Source organism: Puccinia triticina, chromosome 14A, assembly GCF_026914185.1.
Source record: "Puccinia triticina chromosome 14A, complete sequence".
Taxonomy (NCBI): domain Eukaryota; kingdom Fungi; phylum Basidiomycota; class Pucciniomycetes; order Pucciniales; family Pucciniaceae; genus Puccinia; species Puccinia triticina.
In genome coordinates this window covers 3962589-3981404 of record NC_070571.1, presented here as the reverse complement: position 1 = coordinate 3981404, position 18816 = coordinate 3962589, and the positions used below count along the sequence as shown (strand labels likewise).

The window sequence follows — 18816 nt, the reverse complement described above, 5'->3', positions numbered from 1 at the left end:
AATTGCGAAGCCCCCGCCGTGTTACAATATTACGTAACCCAGTCCCAAGCGAACATACGTAGACTTGGTCTTGCACACCCCTGGTCCAGCAGGGAGCTTCTCTCTTCCAGCTGGGTGAGCCCCCTATCTTCTCTTGCTTCTGCTCTCTTTCTTTTGGTTGTTTCTAGTGTACTTACAAGAGAGCTTCTCTTTTACGGTTGTTGGCACCACCTTTTTGCGGTGTGCGCGCCTAGGGGCGCCTGCCAAATGAGTCCTACTAGTCCTACACAGCGGGCGCGTTTCGCCGTCAGGAGGACAGAGATTTCCCGTACTCGGGACTCTGTTTGACCCACCAGTGGTTGACAACATGATGGCGGGGCACACAATGTCTGCCAAAGAGCCAGCAGGCACACCGGTTGGATGCCCAGTGTAGTAGCAGTGTCAATGACAGCAAGCAGATTGTTCACACAACCAGGGCGGTCTTGATGACGACAGAATGGGTGGCATTGTGACAAGCCCCCAACATGCCATAACCTTAGACACCGTCCCCCAAGGTCGGTCATAGGTGGCAGAATACTGGCGCTCAGACCCGGGCGGGCCGCGAGCCCAATTGGCAGTCTTGTTGATGGAGAGCAATGATTTTTACTTTAGCAGATTGATTTTTTTATTCAAACTCAACAAGCAAAAAGATATTTATGTACACTAAGCGGATTAACAACTACAAACATGACATAACAGGATTTTCCAATGATGCAAAATTGCTTGATGTTGGGTCCCCCTCCGTGAGCGCCACCAGCTCCCCCCCAAAAAACTATCCGCGGGGTGCCATGCGGTGACAGGTGGCCGCGTTGAGTGTAAACCCCCACCCCTTGTGGGGTTTCAAAAGATCTGTCATAACATTACATAATCCACTGAGTACTTAGTCTGAGTCCCTTCCTTCTCCTAGCCGGTAGAGATCCTGGTCCCTTCATCTTCTCTCTACCGTGCTAGGTAAGTCTAATCCCCTTTTCCTCTTCTATCTTCTCTTCTCTTTCCCTTGATTGTACATACTGAGAGATCCTGGTCCCTTCATCTTATCTCTACCGTGCTAGCTTCCTTCCTCATCTGAAAAGAACAGCCGTAAACTAGAACTTTGACTTCAAGATTTGTGCCCCGTCCCCCCCATGCCACTCTCTTTGACATCCAGTGAAGGACTCAATCCCAAGTCCTTACATTGAGACCCCCCGGCCATCCGGATGAATTAATCCCCTTGATTACCGGTACAGACCAGTCATGAAGAGGCCACATCCCTCTTGATTACCAGAATAGACATTGAGAGGGGTGTTTCCTCTCGATGACTGGTCCGTCCCGGTCATTGAGACGGGTGTGTCCTCTCAATGACTGGTCCGCCCTGGTCATCAAGAGTGCTGTGCTTGTCCTCTTGATGACCGGTTGGTCCCGGTCATTGAGAGGGACATGTGTAGCCGCTGCAGACCGGCGGTCGAGGGGAGCTGAGGGCTGGTTTTGGCATGGCGGGGTGTTCACTCCATACCACCTGGAGTGCAGGGTTGTGCACTCCAAATGGGGGCTGGTTTTGGAGTAAACCATCCTGCACTCCAAAAATCTTGGAGTGGTCAGGAGTGCACACCTTTTTTGGTGTGCATCTGGGAATTTTTTGGCGTGCCTAAAGCCTGCCTCTTTTTTTATACCCCCTTTTCCGCATTCACACCCGGATTTTTTCTACTCATTTCTACGCGACGCAAATCCAAGTTTATTAAATCCACACAAACGTGGAAACCTAGATCTAAGTTTTGGCGTATTTTTAATTAAAAAATGAGACAACAGAAGATTGCTCAATTCAGACATTGAAAATATCCCCAAAGACCCAAAGGCCCTATGGATGACCCTCCAGCTGTGCCAAAGCAACAAGCAAAAAAGGGCCGGTTGTGAAAAACTCTGTGAAAGAGCTGTCAAGGAGGGGCCTAATCAAGCAACTAGGGGGCTTCCAGGGAGGGGGCGGACAAAACCGGAACCCCTGGGGGGGAAACTTGCTCATCTCACCCTCCATTTATATACCCATCAACTCCCACGCCTGGAATTTGTATTCAACTGACCTGGTCTCCACCCCCACCCCGTTGCCCGCCCAACCCATGCCACTGGCACCCCCTTTGGTCCCCTCAGAAGATGCTGCCTTGCTGCCAATTTTGACTACCCTCCCAACATGCTGGCAACCATCCAGGGCCACACCCGCCATGCTTGCGCTGGGCACGCTAATGTAGCGTGGCGATGGTGGAGGTGGTACGGGTGGGCCTCGTCGAGGACCAGGCAGATGATATCCTCCGGGCGCAAGCTGCCCTGCCTCAGATCGTTGGCGACCGTCTGGGGCGTCGCAAAGTTCACCCGCTTCTTGCGCCAGGCTATCGCCCTCTTGGCCGCCAACGTCATCCCCGTTAGGGACACCCAGTCAACCAACGGGATCTCTGCGATAGAGTGGCATGCTTTGATCTGGTTATTTTAACATCCAACTGTTCAATCCTTGCAATATCTCCATGCAAAATATCAAGCTCACCTGTTGTTTTACCAATGGTCTGGAGACTGGTGGGAGCAAGAAAGATGACTTTCCCGCAAGCTAGGGTACCAGCGGTAAAAGCTGTTTTTTTCACACAAAGGGATATGTGAGTGGTCCGAGTTTAGATGTGGAAAAGTATGAGTAGTGAAAGGGTCTCGCACTCAAGCATTACGACGGCAGTGATGAATGTTTTCCTAAGCCAGGTGATGGGGACAAGATCCAGACTGGTCCAGGTGATCCTCAAGACCCTATTTCCTGAGAAAACAGCCCCGCAGCCCTCAACGACAGCACTGTCAAGAGTAATTCTTGACTAGTACATTTTTCATATGCATTGTTGTGATGTGCGCGGGAAGACTTCTTGAGTTTCAAGTTTCACAGCTGAAAATTTTCACTCACTTCGTTTCCGGTCTCGAGTCGCTTGGTTCGCTGCTGGTCAAATCCTCAACGCATCAAGATCAAGAGTCAACTCAAAGGAAGACACAAAGGAAGAACTCATTCGAGGTAAAGATAAACTATCAAAACATCATCATCTGCTCAAGACACTCACATTTTTGCCAATAACATCTGTCTAGTCAACTCACTAAAGGTTGACTTGTTTCAGGAGGAGCTACATCAACAAATATTAAACAGCTGCATCTTGTTTGTATAGTTTTTGTTTTGCATCTGGTTAAATTAGCTACTAAAACTTGTGTCTCTTTAGTTTGTTTGTGTTCTAGTCTTGTTTATCTGATGTGTCATTGTCATTGTTCAGTTTTCAGCATAGATAGCTTCTATACTCTGTGTGTTTTCTTTCTTCTTTATTTCTTGTGTGATTCAGACTCAATTTCTAATTGTTTTTATTTCTTTCATTAAGTCTAAGATCTACTACTACTACTGGCTAAGCAATTAAATCAAGATTCCAAAGAAAGAGAGATTCGTAATCACTAAAAGCACAAGCAAGGTCTCCAAGGTTGCGTACGGCTATGACTCTGCTAATGATGACAGAGATGACAAAGACAAGGGTAAATTGATGAACAACAACGGGATGCTTTCTTGGCTTGGTCGCCTCCTCACCCCGCTCGCCAACACACTCTGGAAGTTCTACATTGACCAGACCCGCCTCTGCCCCTCACTCGCCTACTCCAACACCATTGCGCTGCCCTGGCTCGTCAATAGGGCTGCCTACCTCATCAAAGAGCAAATTAGAAGCCATGAACAATATTACAAGTCAGTTTAACCGCTTCTTGCCCATCCTCTCTTTGTAAAATTTGTTGGGAGGCCGTTTGGAGTGCGGACTGATTCTTATGGAGGTTTGTCAAGAGTTTTCCAAGATTCTACAGAGCTCACTGATGTCATCTTGAAAACAGCTCCGCAGCCCTCTGCGACGAAGATGAAGGAAAACAATGCCCGATAATTGGATGCTTTCTAGCATCTTGGTTTCCTCCTCATCCCGCGCGGCAACAACCTCCAGAAGTTCTTGATCGACCAGCCCCGCCTCCACCCCTTGCTTGCCGACCTCATCCCTCCGCATCCTCTCCCCCGGACTCACTGTTGCCGCCAGGGAGGCACACGAACGACTTGGCGAAATCAGATTGATCAGATGGATCACATACACCACACACGCCTTCATCATCTGCTTCTGCCATCTCGTCTCAAAGGGCTACTCTGCATAAATTTTCCTCTTGTTCATTGCCTACATCCTCATGCACCTCACCTCCAGCCTGTCAATGATGCCTCTGAATACTCTCGCCAGCTGCCGTGCTATTCTTGTAGCATTTCTGTCTTGAGCCAAACCCACTCTGTTCAAGCATCTTTGTCATCTGGTGGAACAAGCCACTTGAGCTCTCAAAACTTGAAGACATTGTCTGATATCCTCCAGAGCAACCAACCTCCTTTGGGGCAAATCACCCTGCCCAAAAACGCTGGGCAGGATTGTCTCAAGCCAGGGGGAAGGGAATCAGTGATTTCTTTTGCAGTGTAGCACCCACACTTGGCTCTTCTCAAAGATCCGGCTGGTCTCCTTGCAAAACTCCTATCTATCCGGAAGACTCTCCAATTAACAAACCAACAACTTTAAACTTGACTTTTTTGAACATGGGTATCATCCTGCCCGTGCACTTGAGTGAAGACGGTGGACCTGTCACACTGGACATTGAGAGCTTGCCTCACTCCTCAGAATCTACACAGGCTTGGCTGAAGTTGCTGAGGTTGAATACCATAATTCTCAAATAATGAAGAGTTGATTTTGAACCCACCAAGACTGGAGCTACTCTCAACCAAAGTAAGAAGAAATGCAAGCCCTTGGGTGTGAATGATCTTGAATTCCATCACATCAATTGCCAATCAGACAGCACCCTTTTGTCAAGGAAGATTCTGAATGTTGGAAAAGTCAGATGTGCACTCATGGAGTCTGAGAAACTTTGAGGGATGAAATGGATTCACAACGTAAGTCATATCACCTTTCAGTTTGCGGATAACTGTGCCTAATCATGGCTTGGTTCACCAAAGGTTAATAGAAGATTAACTACAAATCCTCATATTACACATCAAGTGTGATATCATGCAAGTCTGATATTTTCTCTCTACTGGGGCTTGTGGTCTCCCCAAGTTCCCAAGGCCGAGGGGGTATTGGCTCCGGACTCACCAACATGTGATCCGCAGACGGGACAGTTGACAGATCCCCTCCCTCACACTTGCTGGTGCCCTGCGAGGGCAAACCAGCTGCCAATATGTTCAAGCCCTTGGCCCTGACCATCCTTGCGCTCTAAATTCAACAATTGCACACAATGCTCCTGTTTTTGCTCTCAGCTCTTGATAAGGCATGTGTATCAATCCTTAGCCCTGTAGAGGCTTCAGAGGCATGTTTGGGGACTACAAAGAGTCAGCCAGCCCCAAAACTGACAATCAAGTTTCCCTATACTGAACTAAAATTACTGCAAAAATCCATTCCCTCCACCCCGCCACCCTTCTTGCTCATACCCTTTTGTTCTGCCAAGGAGCCTCTACTTCAGGTGCGGTGAGTGAAAAGCCTGTGGCCTGCACCCTCCGGGCCACTGTTGAAGTACACTTGGGCAACCCCCCAACAGTGCACAGCTATCTTGTCCTCTCTCCTACTCCTCAGCACAAGCTGGAAAATGAAAAGTGCTCATGGCATTGGAATGTTTTCTGTTGAAGTGCACTACTTGTTTGGTAGTTGTTTTGCCTTCAATTTCTTTGTCAATATTTTTAAATTAGAAATTAGCCAAATATCAACAGGATAGTGTGCTCAAACAACCCCAAAGGTTGTTATAATAACACAAATTGTTATTGCATTTGCGTCCCTGATTTTATTCAAAAAGTGAACACATGAACTACTACTAACATTGGGCTGCTAGGATCTGCAGCGGCGCAGTTCCCTTCCCCCTGGCTTGAGACAATCCTGCCCAGCGTTTTTGGGCAGGGTGATTTGCCCCAAAGGAGGTTGGTTGCTCTGGAGGATATCAGACAATGTCTTCAAGTTTTGAGAGCTCAAGTGGCTTGTTCCACCAGATGACAAAGATGCTTGAACAGAGTGGGTTTGGCTCAAGACAGAAATGCTACAAGAATAGCACGGCAGCTGGCGAGAGTATTCAGAGGCATCATTGACAGGCTGGAGGTGAGGTGCATGAGGATGTAGGCAATGAACAAGAGGAAAATTTATGCAGAGTAGCCCTTTGAGACGAGATGGCAGAAGCAGATGATGAAGGCGTGTGTGGTGTATGTGATCCATCTGATCAATCTGATTTCGCCAAGTCGTTCGTGTGCCTCCCTGGCGGCAACAGTGAGTCCGGGGGAGAGGATGCGGAGGGATGAGGTCGGCAAGCAAGGGGTGGAGGCGGGGCTGGTCGATCAAGAACTTCTGGAGGTTGTTGCCGCGCGGGATGAGGAGGAAACCAAGATGCTAGAAAGCATCCAATTATCGGGCATTGTTTTCCTTCATCTTCGTCGCAGAGGGCTGCGGAGCTGTTTTCAAGATGACATCAGTGAGCTCTGTAGAATCTTGGAAAACTCTTGACAAACCTCCATAAGAATCAGTCCGCACTCCAAACGGCCTCCCAACAAATTTTACAAAGAGAGGATGGGCAAGAAGCGGTTAAACTGACTTGTAATATTGTTCATGGCTTCTAATTTGCTCTTTGATGAGGTAGGCAGCCCTATTGACGAGCCAGGGCAGCGCAATGGTGTTGGAGTAGGCGAGTGAGGGGCAGAGGCGGGTCTGGTCAATGTAGAACTTCCAGAGTGTGTTGGCGAGCGGGGTGAGGAGGCGACCAAGCCAAGAAAGCATCCCGTTGTTGTTCATCAATTTACCCTTGTCTTTGTCATCTCTGTCATCATTAGCAGAGTCATAGCCGTACGCAACCTTGGAGACCTTGCTTGTGCTTTTAGTGATTACGAATCTCTCTTTCTTTGGAATCTTGATTTAATTGCTTAGCCAGTAGTAGTAGTAGATCTTAGACTTAATGAAAGAAATAAAAACAATTAGAAATTGAGTCTGAATCACACAAGAAATAAAGAAGAAAGAAAACACACAGAGTATAGAAGCTATCTATGCTGAAAACTGAACAATGACAATGACACATCAGATAAACAAGACTAGAACACAAACAAACTAAAGAGACACAAGTTTTAGTAGCTAATTTAACCAGATGCAAAACAAAAACTATACAAACAAGATGCAGCTGTTTAATATTTGTTGATGTAGCTCCTCCTGAAACAAGTCAACCTTTAGTGAGTTGACTAGACAGATGTTATTGGCAAAAATGTGAGTGTCTTGAGCAGATGATGATGTTTTGATAGTTTATCTTTACCTCGAATGAGTTCTTCCTTTGTGTCTTCCTTTGAGTTGACTCTTGATCTTGATGCGTTGAGGATTTGACCAGCAGCGAACCAAGCGACTCGAGACCGGAAACGAAGTGAGTGAAAATTTTCAGCTGTGAAACTTGAAACTCAAGAAGTCTTCCCGCGCACATCACAACAATGCATATGAAAAATGTACTAGTCAAGAATTACTCTTGACAGTGCTGTCGTTGAGGGCTGCGGGGCTGTTTTCTCAGGAAATAGGGTCTTGAGGATCACCTGGACCAGTCTGGATCTTGTCCCCATCACCTGGCTTAGGAAAACATTCATCACTGCCGTCGTAATGCTTGAGTGCGAGACCCTTTCACTACTCATACTTTTCCACATCTAAACTCGGACCACTCACATATCCCTTTGTGTGAAAAAAACAGCTTTTACCGCTGGTACCCTAGCTTGCGGGAAAGTCATCTTTCTTGCTCCCACCAGTCTCCAGACCATTGGTAAAACAACAGGTGAGCTTGATATTTTGCATGGAGATATTGCAAGGATTGAACAGTTGGATGTTAAAATAACCAGATCAAAGCATGCCACTCTATCGCAGAGATCCCGTTGGTTGACTGGGTGTCCCTAACGGGGATGACGTTGGCGGCCAAGAGGGCGATAGCCTGGCGCAAGAAGCGGGTGAACTTTGCGACGCCCCAGACGGTCGCCAACGATCTGAGGCAGGGCAGCTTGCGCCCGGAGGATATCATCTGCCTGGTCCTCGACGAGGCCCACCCGTACCACCTCCACCATCGCCACGCTACATTAGCGTGCCCAGCGCAAGCATGGCGGGTGTGGCCCTGGATGGTTGCCAGCATGTTGGGAGGGTAGTCAAAATTGGCAGCAAGGCAGCATCTTCTGAGGGGACCAAAGGGGGTGCCAGTGGCATGGGTTGGGCGGGCAACGGGGTGGGGGTGGAGACCAGGTCAGTTGAATACAAATTCCAGGCGTGGGAGTTGATGGGTATATAAATGGAGGGTGAGATGAGCAAGTTTCCCCCCCAGGGGTTCTGGTTTTGTCCGCCCCCTCCCTGGAAGCCCCCTAGTTGCTTGATTAGGCCCCTCCTTGACAGCTCTTTCACAGAGTTTTTCACAACCGGCCCTTTTTTGCTTGTTGCTTTGGCACAGCTGGAGGGTCATCCATAGGGCCTTTGGGTCTTTGGGGATATTTTCAATGTCTGAATTGAGCAATCTTCTGTTGTCTCATTTTTTAATTAAAAATACGCCAAAACTTAGATCTAGGTTTCCACGTTTGTGTGGATTTAATAAACTTGGATTTTTTTTTTGCATACCCCCTTTTCTGGAGTATATACTAAGGAAATAACTTTTTTGTTATACATCCCAGCCCACAAAAATTTCAGGGCACTTACACATGTGCAATTTCTGCTTTTCCTGAGTTTTTTGGGATATGTAGGGGGAGCGCGGTGGGCTTAGTAGGAAAATTCCTCCTAACTGTATAACTTTTTTGTTACATCTTCAAAAAGTCTAAAAGTTTCAGGGATTCTTAATCTTTGTATAATTGTTGTGTTCTGAAATTTTTAGCAATGGGATGGCATCAAAACATGAGATATAAGGGGTGCGCGGCAGTCTCAATAAGAAAAATCTGGCTAACTGTATACCTGTTGTGTTACATTTTCAAACACTCTAAAAATTTCACGTATTATTATGATTTGTATATTCTAAGTGCCCTGAAATTTTTAGCAGTGGGGTGGTATCAAAACATGAGATACAGGGGATGTGCCGTAGTCACAACACCTCCTAGTGTACACCTCATATATCTCATGTTCTGATGCTGTAGAGTTGCAAGAAATTTCAGGGCACAGAGAATATATAGATATTAATAATCCCTGGAGTTTTTAGTTGGAAGTGTAACACAAGAGTTATACAGTTAGCCAGATTTTTCTTATTAAGAGTGCCGCACACCCCTTATATCTCATGTTTTGATGCCATCCAATTGCTAAAAATTTCAGGGCACAACAATTATACAAAGATTAAGAATCCCTGAAACTTTTAGACTGTTTGAAGATGTAACAAAAAAGTTAGTCCCTTAGTATATACCCCAGAAAAGGGGGTATGCAAAAAATAATTATTTAATTAACAGTTGGTTTTTTTCCAATTCTGAATGGATGATAATTGTTTTCATGATTTTTGATGATTTTTGATATCATTTGCGTCGCGTAGAAATGAGTAGAAAAAATCCGTGTGTGAATGCGGAAAAGGGGGTATAAACAAACCGGGTACAAATGCGGAAAAATCGGGTATTTTTAGTAACCCCCTTTAAAAAATTGCTTGCATTAAATAAGGATTTTGGAGAATCTTCAATACCATTCCAAAAAAATTATGAATAATCAGAATCAATACATTGAAATGTGAAATGAATGATAACAAATGAAAATAAAAAAGTCCCAAATTGTAAGAGCCAAAGCTCTTCACTGAGCTATGGCGTTGGCACAGGGGAGACACCGTTCTCCTAAGTTTCTGATACCAACGTCGGGCTTGATTGCTAATAGGGACTAGCTCAGAGAGACAGTAAGTTGGGGGTCAGGTCTCTGCTATGTACAATTGATCTCAAAGGAAAGGAAGAGGAGAATGAAAACAAGAGAAACTTACCTAGCTCAGAGAGACAGTCAGTCGGGGGTCGGGTCTCTGCTGAGCTAGGAGGGGCGGTGATGGCGAGACTATAATTAGAGGCTGTTGTTGGTCTGGTAACATTTTTGTGAACTCCATAGCGTCTGCGGCCGGGGGGTTTACACAAATCCATTCTGAAATTACTTAGGCAGTGAAAACACATCAAAAAGTACAAAACTGCACTACAGCCAACAAAAAACCAGTGTTTGATGTGTTTTCACTGGCCAAAAAATTGCAGAATGGATTTGGGACTTCATTTTTTTAATTCATTATCATTCATTTCACATGTCAATCCACTGCCGGCAGTGGCAGATGCAGTGCTGGGTGCCAGTTTTTCACAAATAAGTGCACAGGTACAGGGGATGTAACCAGTACCCAGGTCCATTATGACATTCTCTATACAAATTTGGTTCAATTCATTGTGGATAAGAAGCTGAAGGATGAAGGGCTTCCAAAAAGCAATTCTGAAAACAATCCAATCCAATCTGATACTGGTCAATGTATCAGAATTGTATTACCCATGCATTCCTCAGCATTTCAAATATTTCTACTGGATGAGGTAGCACAATTCAATACAAATTTATGGGATTGGCCAACCCAATGTGGTTTGTCCAATATTTTGTATCATATTGCATCAGCAATCCAATACAAATATGGAATTGCTGGGATTGGGGTGGAGAATCCCATTTGGCCAAAAACAGGCACCCAGCCTCATGCATTCTTGCTGATAATCTCATGGTTTTTTGGTTTGCCATATTTTACCTTTGTCACTCCCTCAAGTACTCCATTGATGTCTCTTTGATTGACAAATTCCTTGCTTGCACCACAATTATTAGGGGGGTTCACGTTAGCCTGATTTCGGCTGCTTGTCACGGATGGTTTCAAATCTCATGCACACTTCCTGCATAAACTTAAAAAAAATACTGCATAAGCATTCCCTTCAGCAAGGCCTTCAAAGGGGAGGTCTTGCTGAGGACTCTATTTATTTTCTAGAATATCCTTGCATAGACCTGCATGAGCAGCCATCAATTTTTAACAAGGTTTTTTGACTGATTTTGAAATCAGCCTAACGTGAACCCCCCTATTTTTCTCAACTGGGCTACTTGGAAACTTTTAGCTGACATCTTTTCCTCCAATGTGAATAGGGGAATTCACATTGGCAAAAAGGCACTGTTGATTTCATCTGCTCATGTACTTTTCAGTAAGGTTAATGTGTGTTAAATTGCTTCCAAAGGAGAGCTGCCCACCAAAACCTTGTTGCCTCCTCAGGATAAGCAAAGGCTGCTGGTAATCAATTTTAACAACTGATTTCAAAATCTGCCACCCCTTAATCTTATATTACAACCTGCACTTTGAGTGCCTTCCCCACAGGACTGCACCACTTTCAACCTCCTTTTTGAGCTGCAATGCTTTTTGACAATTCTAAAGAGTCATATTGATATTTTCCCTCCCCCTGAGCTCTCACAAAGACCGTACACATTTAAGAACTCACAGGCGCAATCTGTTTAGTTCTATTTGGTCCTGAAAGTAGGGGACAATCCCTGCTAATACCAATTTGCTGATTTCCTGGTTTTTTACATGCTTGGGTGGCTTTGGCCCATCAAACTTGAAGTGGTAATGGCGTGATGTGGTGATGATTTTCGATCAATGACCGGCGATGTGCCAATTGGAATGCTCTCGCTTGTCTTGCTCGAGGAGGTGAAGGGGTGAGTTGGGGTGAGTTTGGGCTTGATTATAATCGGATGATGTCAACTTGCACGGGGATTATATGTGCTCGAGTCAGCCGATATCATGGTCATACATAACACGTGACTTCAGCCACATAACGAGGCACTGAATCATAAGACTCGAGCAGCCTCCATCGACTGAAGAGATACCAGCTCAAGTCTCAGACACTTCCAGAGTATGGCTACCGAATTCTCCTCTCGTCCACTGGGTAAGGGTTCTCTCATTTTTCTCTGAAGAGCGGGCGTAGGTAGGAGTGAATTGACATGTCGTTTTCTCAGCTACGACATTAGTCCTTTTCGATGTCGATGGCACTCTCACGCCCGCCCGTCGGTCGGCCTCCCCAGAGATCCTCAAGACCCTGGAGGACTTGCGAAAGAAAGCTGTGATCGGCTTCGTCGGGGGCTCCGACCTGGTCAAGATCCGAGAACAACTCGAAGTAACACCAAATGCCAACGGTTTGTCCGTCTCTCTCCAAAGAAGCCCTCTTTCTCATCCCACACTGAACCGTGCGCCTCGATCGATCAGCTTTGGAAAACTTCGATTACTGCTTCGCCGAGAATGGTTTGACCGCTTACCAATCTGGTAAGGTCTTGGAGAGCCAAAGCTTCATCAAGCATCTCGGTGAGGATAAATACAAAAAATTGGTCAACTTCTGTTTGAGAGAGATCAGTGAATTGGATATCCCAATCAAGAGGTTTGTTCATTCTTTTCTTCCATATAATGTAAGCAACCGTCACTGATCATTACCTTTCTGATCGAACAGGGGTACCTTCATCGAGTTTCGGAATGGAATGATCGTTAGTCCTCTCCCCTCATCTCATGTCGATCACTATCAACATCGAGCTAATCTCTGAACCTTACATATTCAAAAGAACGTCTCACCTATAGGAAGAAATGCATCGTCAGTCACACAACCTTTTCTTTTTTTATACTTTAAGAAAACCCTCCGTAGGTGTTGATAAATACCTTCCTGCGCAATACAGTGTTTCCGAACGAGACGAATTTGAGAAGTATGATAAGCAAACTCAAGTACGAGCGAAGCTAGTTGAGAAGCTAAAAAAAGAGTTTGCCGACTACGGATTAACGTTTTCGATTGGCGGCCAAATTTCCTTCGATGTATTTCCCACCGGTACGTATCATCACTTCTGATTATCCGACTGCGAGCCAATGTATCTGTTGGTTAAAGCGAGGCCTATTCTCTTCCTTTTTTATTTTTTGGATGGGACGGGAAACAGGATGGGATAAAACTTACGCCTTGAGACACGTCGAGAAGGCCGGATTCAAGGAGATCCATTTCTTTGGTGACAAGACCTACAAAGGCGGGAACGACCATGAAATATATGAGGACCCTAGGACCATCGGCCATCCCGTCACTTGTCCTGAAGACACTATCGTAAGTCCCCCCTACCAGCCCTTCTCTCAAACACAAACGGGCGCGCACGTATGAATGCTGACATGTGGATTCAATCTAGAAACTCTTGAAAGAACTTTTCGATATCTGATCAGGTTATCAAATTAAGGGCATTTTTTGGGTTGCAAGATGGACGTTATGAAATTGGATGAGAAAAAAATAAATGCATTTTTTTCGCGCTGGTGTGTAAGACTCGGCCATAATATGAGATATGTAGTCAGATCCTGCAGTATCCGCAAGCTTATGGATCCGGAGGTTACATAGATCACAAGGAGTACTTCTGCCTGAGGATCTGGTATGAAATATAAAGAAAAGAAGTGTTATGTTGCCAGGTTCTGTTGAATTATTACTAGATCACCGATCTCTCTTGCAAGATGCATTTAGTGATCCATTGACTTCCAAAAGGTTTTTAGGGAAACACGGGATGTCCATGACGTGGATATGGCTAGAATACACATGCACAGAAGGCTTGATGCCGTGCGCAAAGTCGGTCCGTCCTTGTATTACCAAGTGATGTGCGTAAGGAAGCATAACACAAAACCCTTTCCAAACCCAGATTTCAAGTGGAAAGCTATATACCCAAAGTTCAAGAAAAAACAAGCTTCGTAGGAAGCTGCTGGGCCCCCCTGAGAAAAGAGTAAAAAACTTGGGCCATCAAGTCCTCTCTTGAAAGAGTGAATAATATTTGCCGATAGGTGTCATAGCGGAAGGGGGCAGAAGAAGCAAAATATTTAGAAATGAGCGAGGGGAAAGGAGGGTACAATTCAAATGATCAAATTCCGCAGTCAGCCACTCGAGTCAAAACCAAGGCCATCAGGGTGACCAATTCAACCTGTTCGACCAAGAACGTGAAGGTCAGCGCTGCTTCAAATTGCTAGTTCATTGGACTTCATGGGCAGGGAGGAAGGGACGAACCTGAGGAGAATCAGCAGTGCAGTACAGGGTGTAAGTGTCAACAGAGTGGGAATCGTGGGTGAGCCAAGGGTCCTTTCGGTGTTCGTCTAGTGATACACGCATGTATAGTCAGTCAATAGCTTCCGTAGATGCGCGGATATCTTAGATGGCAAAGATGAAGGAATGAGACTGACTTTTGAGCTCGGCTACCTCATCTCCGTCGTGGCCATTGACCCGGGCGTAGATTTTACCTGTGGGTAAAATTGGTCATCAGTAGGGACTCGATTGTATGCAGCCGATTAGGATAGCAGAGCAAGAGGCTCGAGGGAACATACCCTCTTTGTTCCGGTAGTTCCTGTCAAATCTGAAGGACAGTCGCTGGGACGAGCGGAGATCGGTGAAGCTGAATTTCCACTCGTCTTTGTAAAGACCATGAGGATTGATTTTGAATTCTCTTGCTGGTGATCCGGGGTGGGTTAACTCTTTGTGGACAGTCTTGTGACCGCAGAGATCATTCGTCTGTGAAGGCATAGGTCCAGTAAGGAAATTGAAGAGGTTAACTTGGGAACTCGTGGGCTCAGAATTGGAAAGATCAATTGGACAATGGTACTGACCGATTCGAGCGCAAATAATTCTCCCCAGGACGGGCTGGAGAGTACGGTCATCGAGTACCCGGCAACACCGCCCTGCAAATAGTTGACAAAACGGTAAAGGACAGTGCCGTCTGGGCCGTAGATCTCCATGTGGCCTTTAGGAAAGTGAGTGTCTTGTCTCATGATGTAGACCTTGCTGAGGGCGGGTTGTGTAGAATTGTGTGAGTCTACAGCGATCACTTTGGTAGTGAATGAAATGGCCATCAATAGGCTAACGAAAGTGAGCATGTTGGAGAACTGCATTGTCGGGTACGTATCGTTGATGAGGGGAATGGAGGGATGGTGGGGGGGAAACAAGTGCCCATCCAGGTCGATTTATATACCCATCGGTATGCCAAGTTATTCCCGATACCACCTCCCAAAGATTAGAGACTCCATACCGAAGGTGACACTTTGTCTGAAGAATTAAGCTTGGCAAGGTGGAAGCACTCATAAAACTCCCCACTTTCCCGAACTGGAATCGTCTCACCACGTCTACAACCGCCACCCCCCAGCGAAGATTCCCCCCTTCTTGCGACAGGTTTCATTGGTTCATTAGCAGGCTGCGTTGCATATCTATAATTATTTGCTTCCAGAACGCAAGCAAGACGGCTTCAAGTAGCTTCAAGTTGTACAAAATCTGGTTTCGAAGATTGCGAAACCCGAAACAATTCATCCCGTTTGAAGTTATCTAAAGGTACTACACCTTGGTGTCATGTGCCGCGAATGGACCTCCTACCAGTACCACCGCTCCATCGGGCCCCAGCAAAACCCCCAATGCGTAATATTAGCCGCTGCAAGATAACCCATGCTTGTACCCATAATCCTCGACTACCGGGGAGGCGCAAGTCCCTCTCCGACTCGCTGGGGAGGCTGCCAGCGAGTATGTGGGTGTACGGTTGGAAGACGGGTCTGAAGAATGATGGAAGCATTCATGAACCCCCCCCCCCCCCCAGTTTCCCGAACTGGAATCCTAAAAGAACGTCTGCATTTGGCACCACCCACTTTTACCCACAGACCCCAAACTAATCTGTCCCCATTCTTGTGACATGTTTCATTGATTTTTTTCACTTCGTCCGCATTATCTTTTATGTTTTCTTATTATGATATAACTAGACTTTCCTGGCGCGCAACCTCCAGCGAAGTGGGCGTCTTCTAATGGTCAGGAAATCTCGTTGTGGTCCTGTCGGAGCCGTGAAAATGTTGGTTCGATTCCGGCCGCCCACACCGGCCAGCAGGGAGTGCGCTCCGGGAGGCTCACTCCCATCGGCCAAATGGTCTAGTAGTATGATTCGCCCTTCGGGTTCCACCCGCCGTCGTCCGGCGTATGTGGGCGAGGTCCCGGGTTCAATTCCCGGTTTGGCCCTTTTTTTTGCCTTGAGACCATTATCAGCTGGCCTGTTGTTCCTTTGCTCTGTGTGTTTCTTTTTGTTTTGCTTGGTAAGCTACTCCTTATTGTTGCGTCTGGTCTTTACAGCATTCACGTTTGTTGGGTTGAAATTAAATTGATGATTTTGGGCAACTTAACCCAACCGGCAATTGCACTGGTCCGGGCTAACCCTGGGTCAACTAACCTCAGGTTTGAGAGCATTCACATTTGTTTGCTAGGTTTTTGTGTTGAATAAGCCCGGGTTTATGGGCAGGTTAGCTGACTGAGGTTGTCTTCAAGTGGGCATACACATTCATTTGGAGGTCAGTTTCCAGCTAAAGTGACCTGAAATGAGCCGGAGACTGCCCTAGTCTGAGGTTAAATTTCAGGTTAAGGCTAGTTAAATTTAGCTGACCTTACTTAGCCTGAAATCAAACCTGAGATTTGTTGACCCAGGGTTAGCCCAGACCAATGTGATTGCTGGTTGGGTTAAGTTGCCCAAAATTGTCAACTTAACCCAAAAAATGCAAGTACTCTGATTTCAGCCTAAGGTTGGCTAAATTTAGCTAGCCTTAACCTGAAATTTAGCCTCAGGCTAGGGCGTTCTCTGGCTCATTTCAAGTCACTTTAGCCAGAAACTAACCAAACAAATGTGTTTGCCCACTTGAGTCTTGAAGGCAGTCTCAGTCAGTCAACCTGCCCACAAACCAGGGCTTATTTAACCCAAAAAGCTAGCAAACAAATGTAAATGCTCCAAATCTCACAGTGAAGACCCTCCCTATTTTCCTTCTACTTGTATGTACTACTACAGTCAAGTACCTACCATGAGAAGTGTCAGCTGGCTACTATGGCAGAGCCACTGTGACAAGATAAACATGAAAATAGAAAAAGTGGTTTTACATATGAAAGAGACATTATTACTCTTACATATGTAAAACTACACAAAAAACATTAAATACATATGTAAATAATTGATTACTTAGCTTTGTGTAATCAATAAGTAAAATATTATAGAAGATTCTGATTCTACGGGTAAAATAACCTAGGGTACCTCACTTACACGTACCCTTAATTATTATCCCTTCCTTGTGTAAAACTAACTTCAAAGTTTAAGCAAGTGCATCACGCCCCGCGTGAATGCACTTGTATGCATATATATATATAAGTACATATGTTTACACCCAGTTTCAGTGACGTAACTGAGGTGTTGTGTATAGTTTAAAAGATGGCTTTATTTGTTGCGTGGCGCACCCAAGCCCGCGTGCTCTGTTGCCTAGAGCTCAAGCCCGCGCGCATGGTGTACATATATGCATAATGCATAAACTAGCCCGCAACCAAAGCGCTCAGGCTACCAGTAAGTGAGAATGGGCCAGAATACGCCCCAATAGCAATATTACATGTGTTATATGTCTTGTACACATGTAATTAATCACCAAACAAGATGTAATTACCACATCATTCAATATAAAAACATTCTAGACTGAAAAGGACTCTTGCAGCGTGCACAGGAGAGACTAGAAAGCGCCCTAGCTTCTCCCAAGCCTCATTACACGTAAATGACAACTGTAGTAAATATGTAGAAGGGGTCAAATGAACTGAAGCATTTAATGAGCGCCTCCAGAACATGTATAAAGCACTGCTTGCACATGTACAAGTGCACAGAAGCCAGTTCTAGTACCTTCTGTGGCACATTTCCACGGAAATGTGCGTCACAGAACCCCCAAACCAGCCCCTATGACGTGTAAGGCATGTGTAAAAACACGCAGAACCTCTGTAAATGGTCCTTGGCAACCCTTGTATCCAAGCCCCAAGGTTCCACGACCAACAGCGCCTTCTAGCGCAACCAAATTGCCTCAGAATGCGCCCACAAGTGTCCCCATGTCCCCTGGGCGCCCCTGGAGGCCTGACTAGGCTATAAAAAGGGCTCTTTCTCCGCCCAAAAGGGGATTCTACATGCTTATTTACACTATTATATTTTACCCGCCTTCAACATGTGCTCAATAGCCTGTTTCCAGCCTGGTAAGACCTTTAGTAGTTATTTTTAGCCTCATTATTTCGCCAGAAACTGCCCAGTGTCCATCCAGCCTTCAGAATCAACCTCTTCAAGCGCTTTCAACTGCCCAGTTTCTACCCTGAAGAACCTCAAGACTTGAAGGGCTTAGTACTAGTAAGTCTAAACCCCTTCTCTTGAGATTCTCCGCCATTCCTTACTGGGATTTAAACCACCCCTGTTCACAGGCCCCAGTGTGTACTTTTGGGGGATTAAACACCCCTGATTTTATCAGGCCCCTCTTTATTTAATTATATTAAGTTTATTAATATAATTACGCCATTTTTCTTATATATTTTTACGCCATAATTACCAATATATCATTGGAATTATCCCTTGGACTTTTGTCCCAGAGTTTTATACTCTTTTGTAGAAGTTTTGCACCGCCTGTAGCTAGAAAGAGTAGTCCTTGGCATCACGGAGGCTGACAAGAAGTCCACCAAAATTGGTAAATGGCTGGTAAACACAACTTGTTAACCCATTCTACCAAGGCTAAGAAACTTGACCATAGTGGTATAAAATAGTCAGATATTGACTAGAGGCTTGGAAAAACAAATCCCAAAATTTTGTCTACTTCTTGCAGAGCCACTGAACCCTCCCCAATGCTGAAACAGACCCCTTTTTGAGTCACACATATTTTTGGAGCTTTCAACAAAATTTGTTGGACGATTGGGAGTTGTCCGCTGTGGTGATTTATATAGGCAAGCATGGTAGAATGTCCACTTGGAGATAGCGCAGGAGG

General features: G+C 45.6%; 4 protein-coding genes across 4 annotated transcripts; 2 read left to right on the top strand and 2 right to left on the bottom strand.

Moving 5' to 3' along the window:
• Positions 1-2179: 2179 nt before the first annotated feature.
• PtA15_14A367 (uncharacterized protein) lies at positions 2180-4102 on the top strand (the record flags this gene model as incomplete). The annotated part of the gene is made up of 3 exons (XM_053163075.1): positions 2180-2466; positions 3458-3733; positions 3874-4102. The coding sequence occupies 3 exons, from the start codon at positions 2180-2182 to the stop codon at positions 4100-4102; spliced, it is 792 nt and encodes a 263-aa protein (XP_053027038.1).
• A 2156-nt stretch (positions 4103-6258) lies between these two features.
• Positions 6259-8181, bottom strand: PtA15_14A366 (uncharacterized protein; the record flags this gene model as incomplete). The annotated part of the gene is made up of 3 exons (XM_053163074.1): positions 6259-6487; positions 6628-6903; positions 7895-8181. The coding sequence occupies 3 exons, from the start codon at positions 8179-8181 to the stop codon at positions 6259-6261; spliced, it is 792 nt and encodes a 263-aa protein (XP_053027037.1).
• A 3714-nt stretch (positions 8182-11895) lies between these two features.
• On the top strand, positions 11896-13220 carry PtA15_14A365 (uncharacterized protein; the record flags this gene model as incomplete). Its single annotated transcript, XM_053163073.1, has 8 exons — positions 11896-11926; positions 11997-12173; positions 12244-12412; positions 12482-12515; positions 12591-12619; positions 12702-12847; positions 12954-13111; positions 13191-13220. 8 exons carry the CDS (start codon positions 11896-11898, stop codon positions 13218-13220), a joined length of 774 nt encoding a protein of 257 aa, XP_053027036.1.
• A 681-nt stretch (positions 13221-13901) lies between these two features.
• PtA15_14A364 (uncharacterized protein) lies at positions 13902-14919 on the bottom strand (the record flags this gene model as incomplete). The annotated part of the gene is made up of 5 exons (XM_053163072.1): positions 13902-13961; positions 14045-14130; positions 14218-14274; positions 14359-14542; positions 14638-14919. The coding sequence occupies 5 exons, from the start codon at positions 14917-14919 to the stop codon at positions 13902-13904; spliced, it is 669 nt and encodes a 222-aa protein (XP_053027035.1).
• Positions 14920-18816: the final 3897 nt, after the last annotated feature.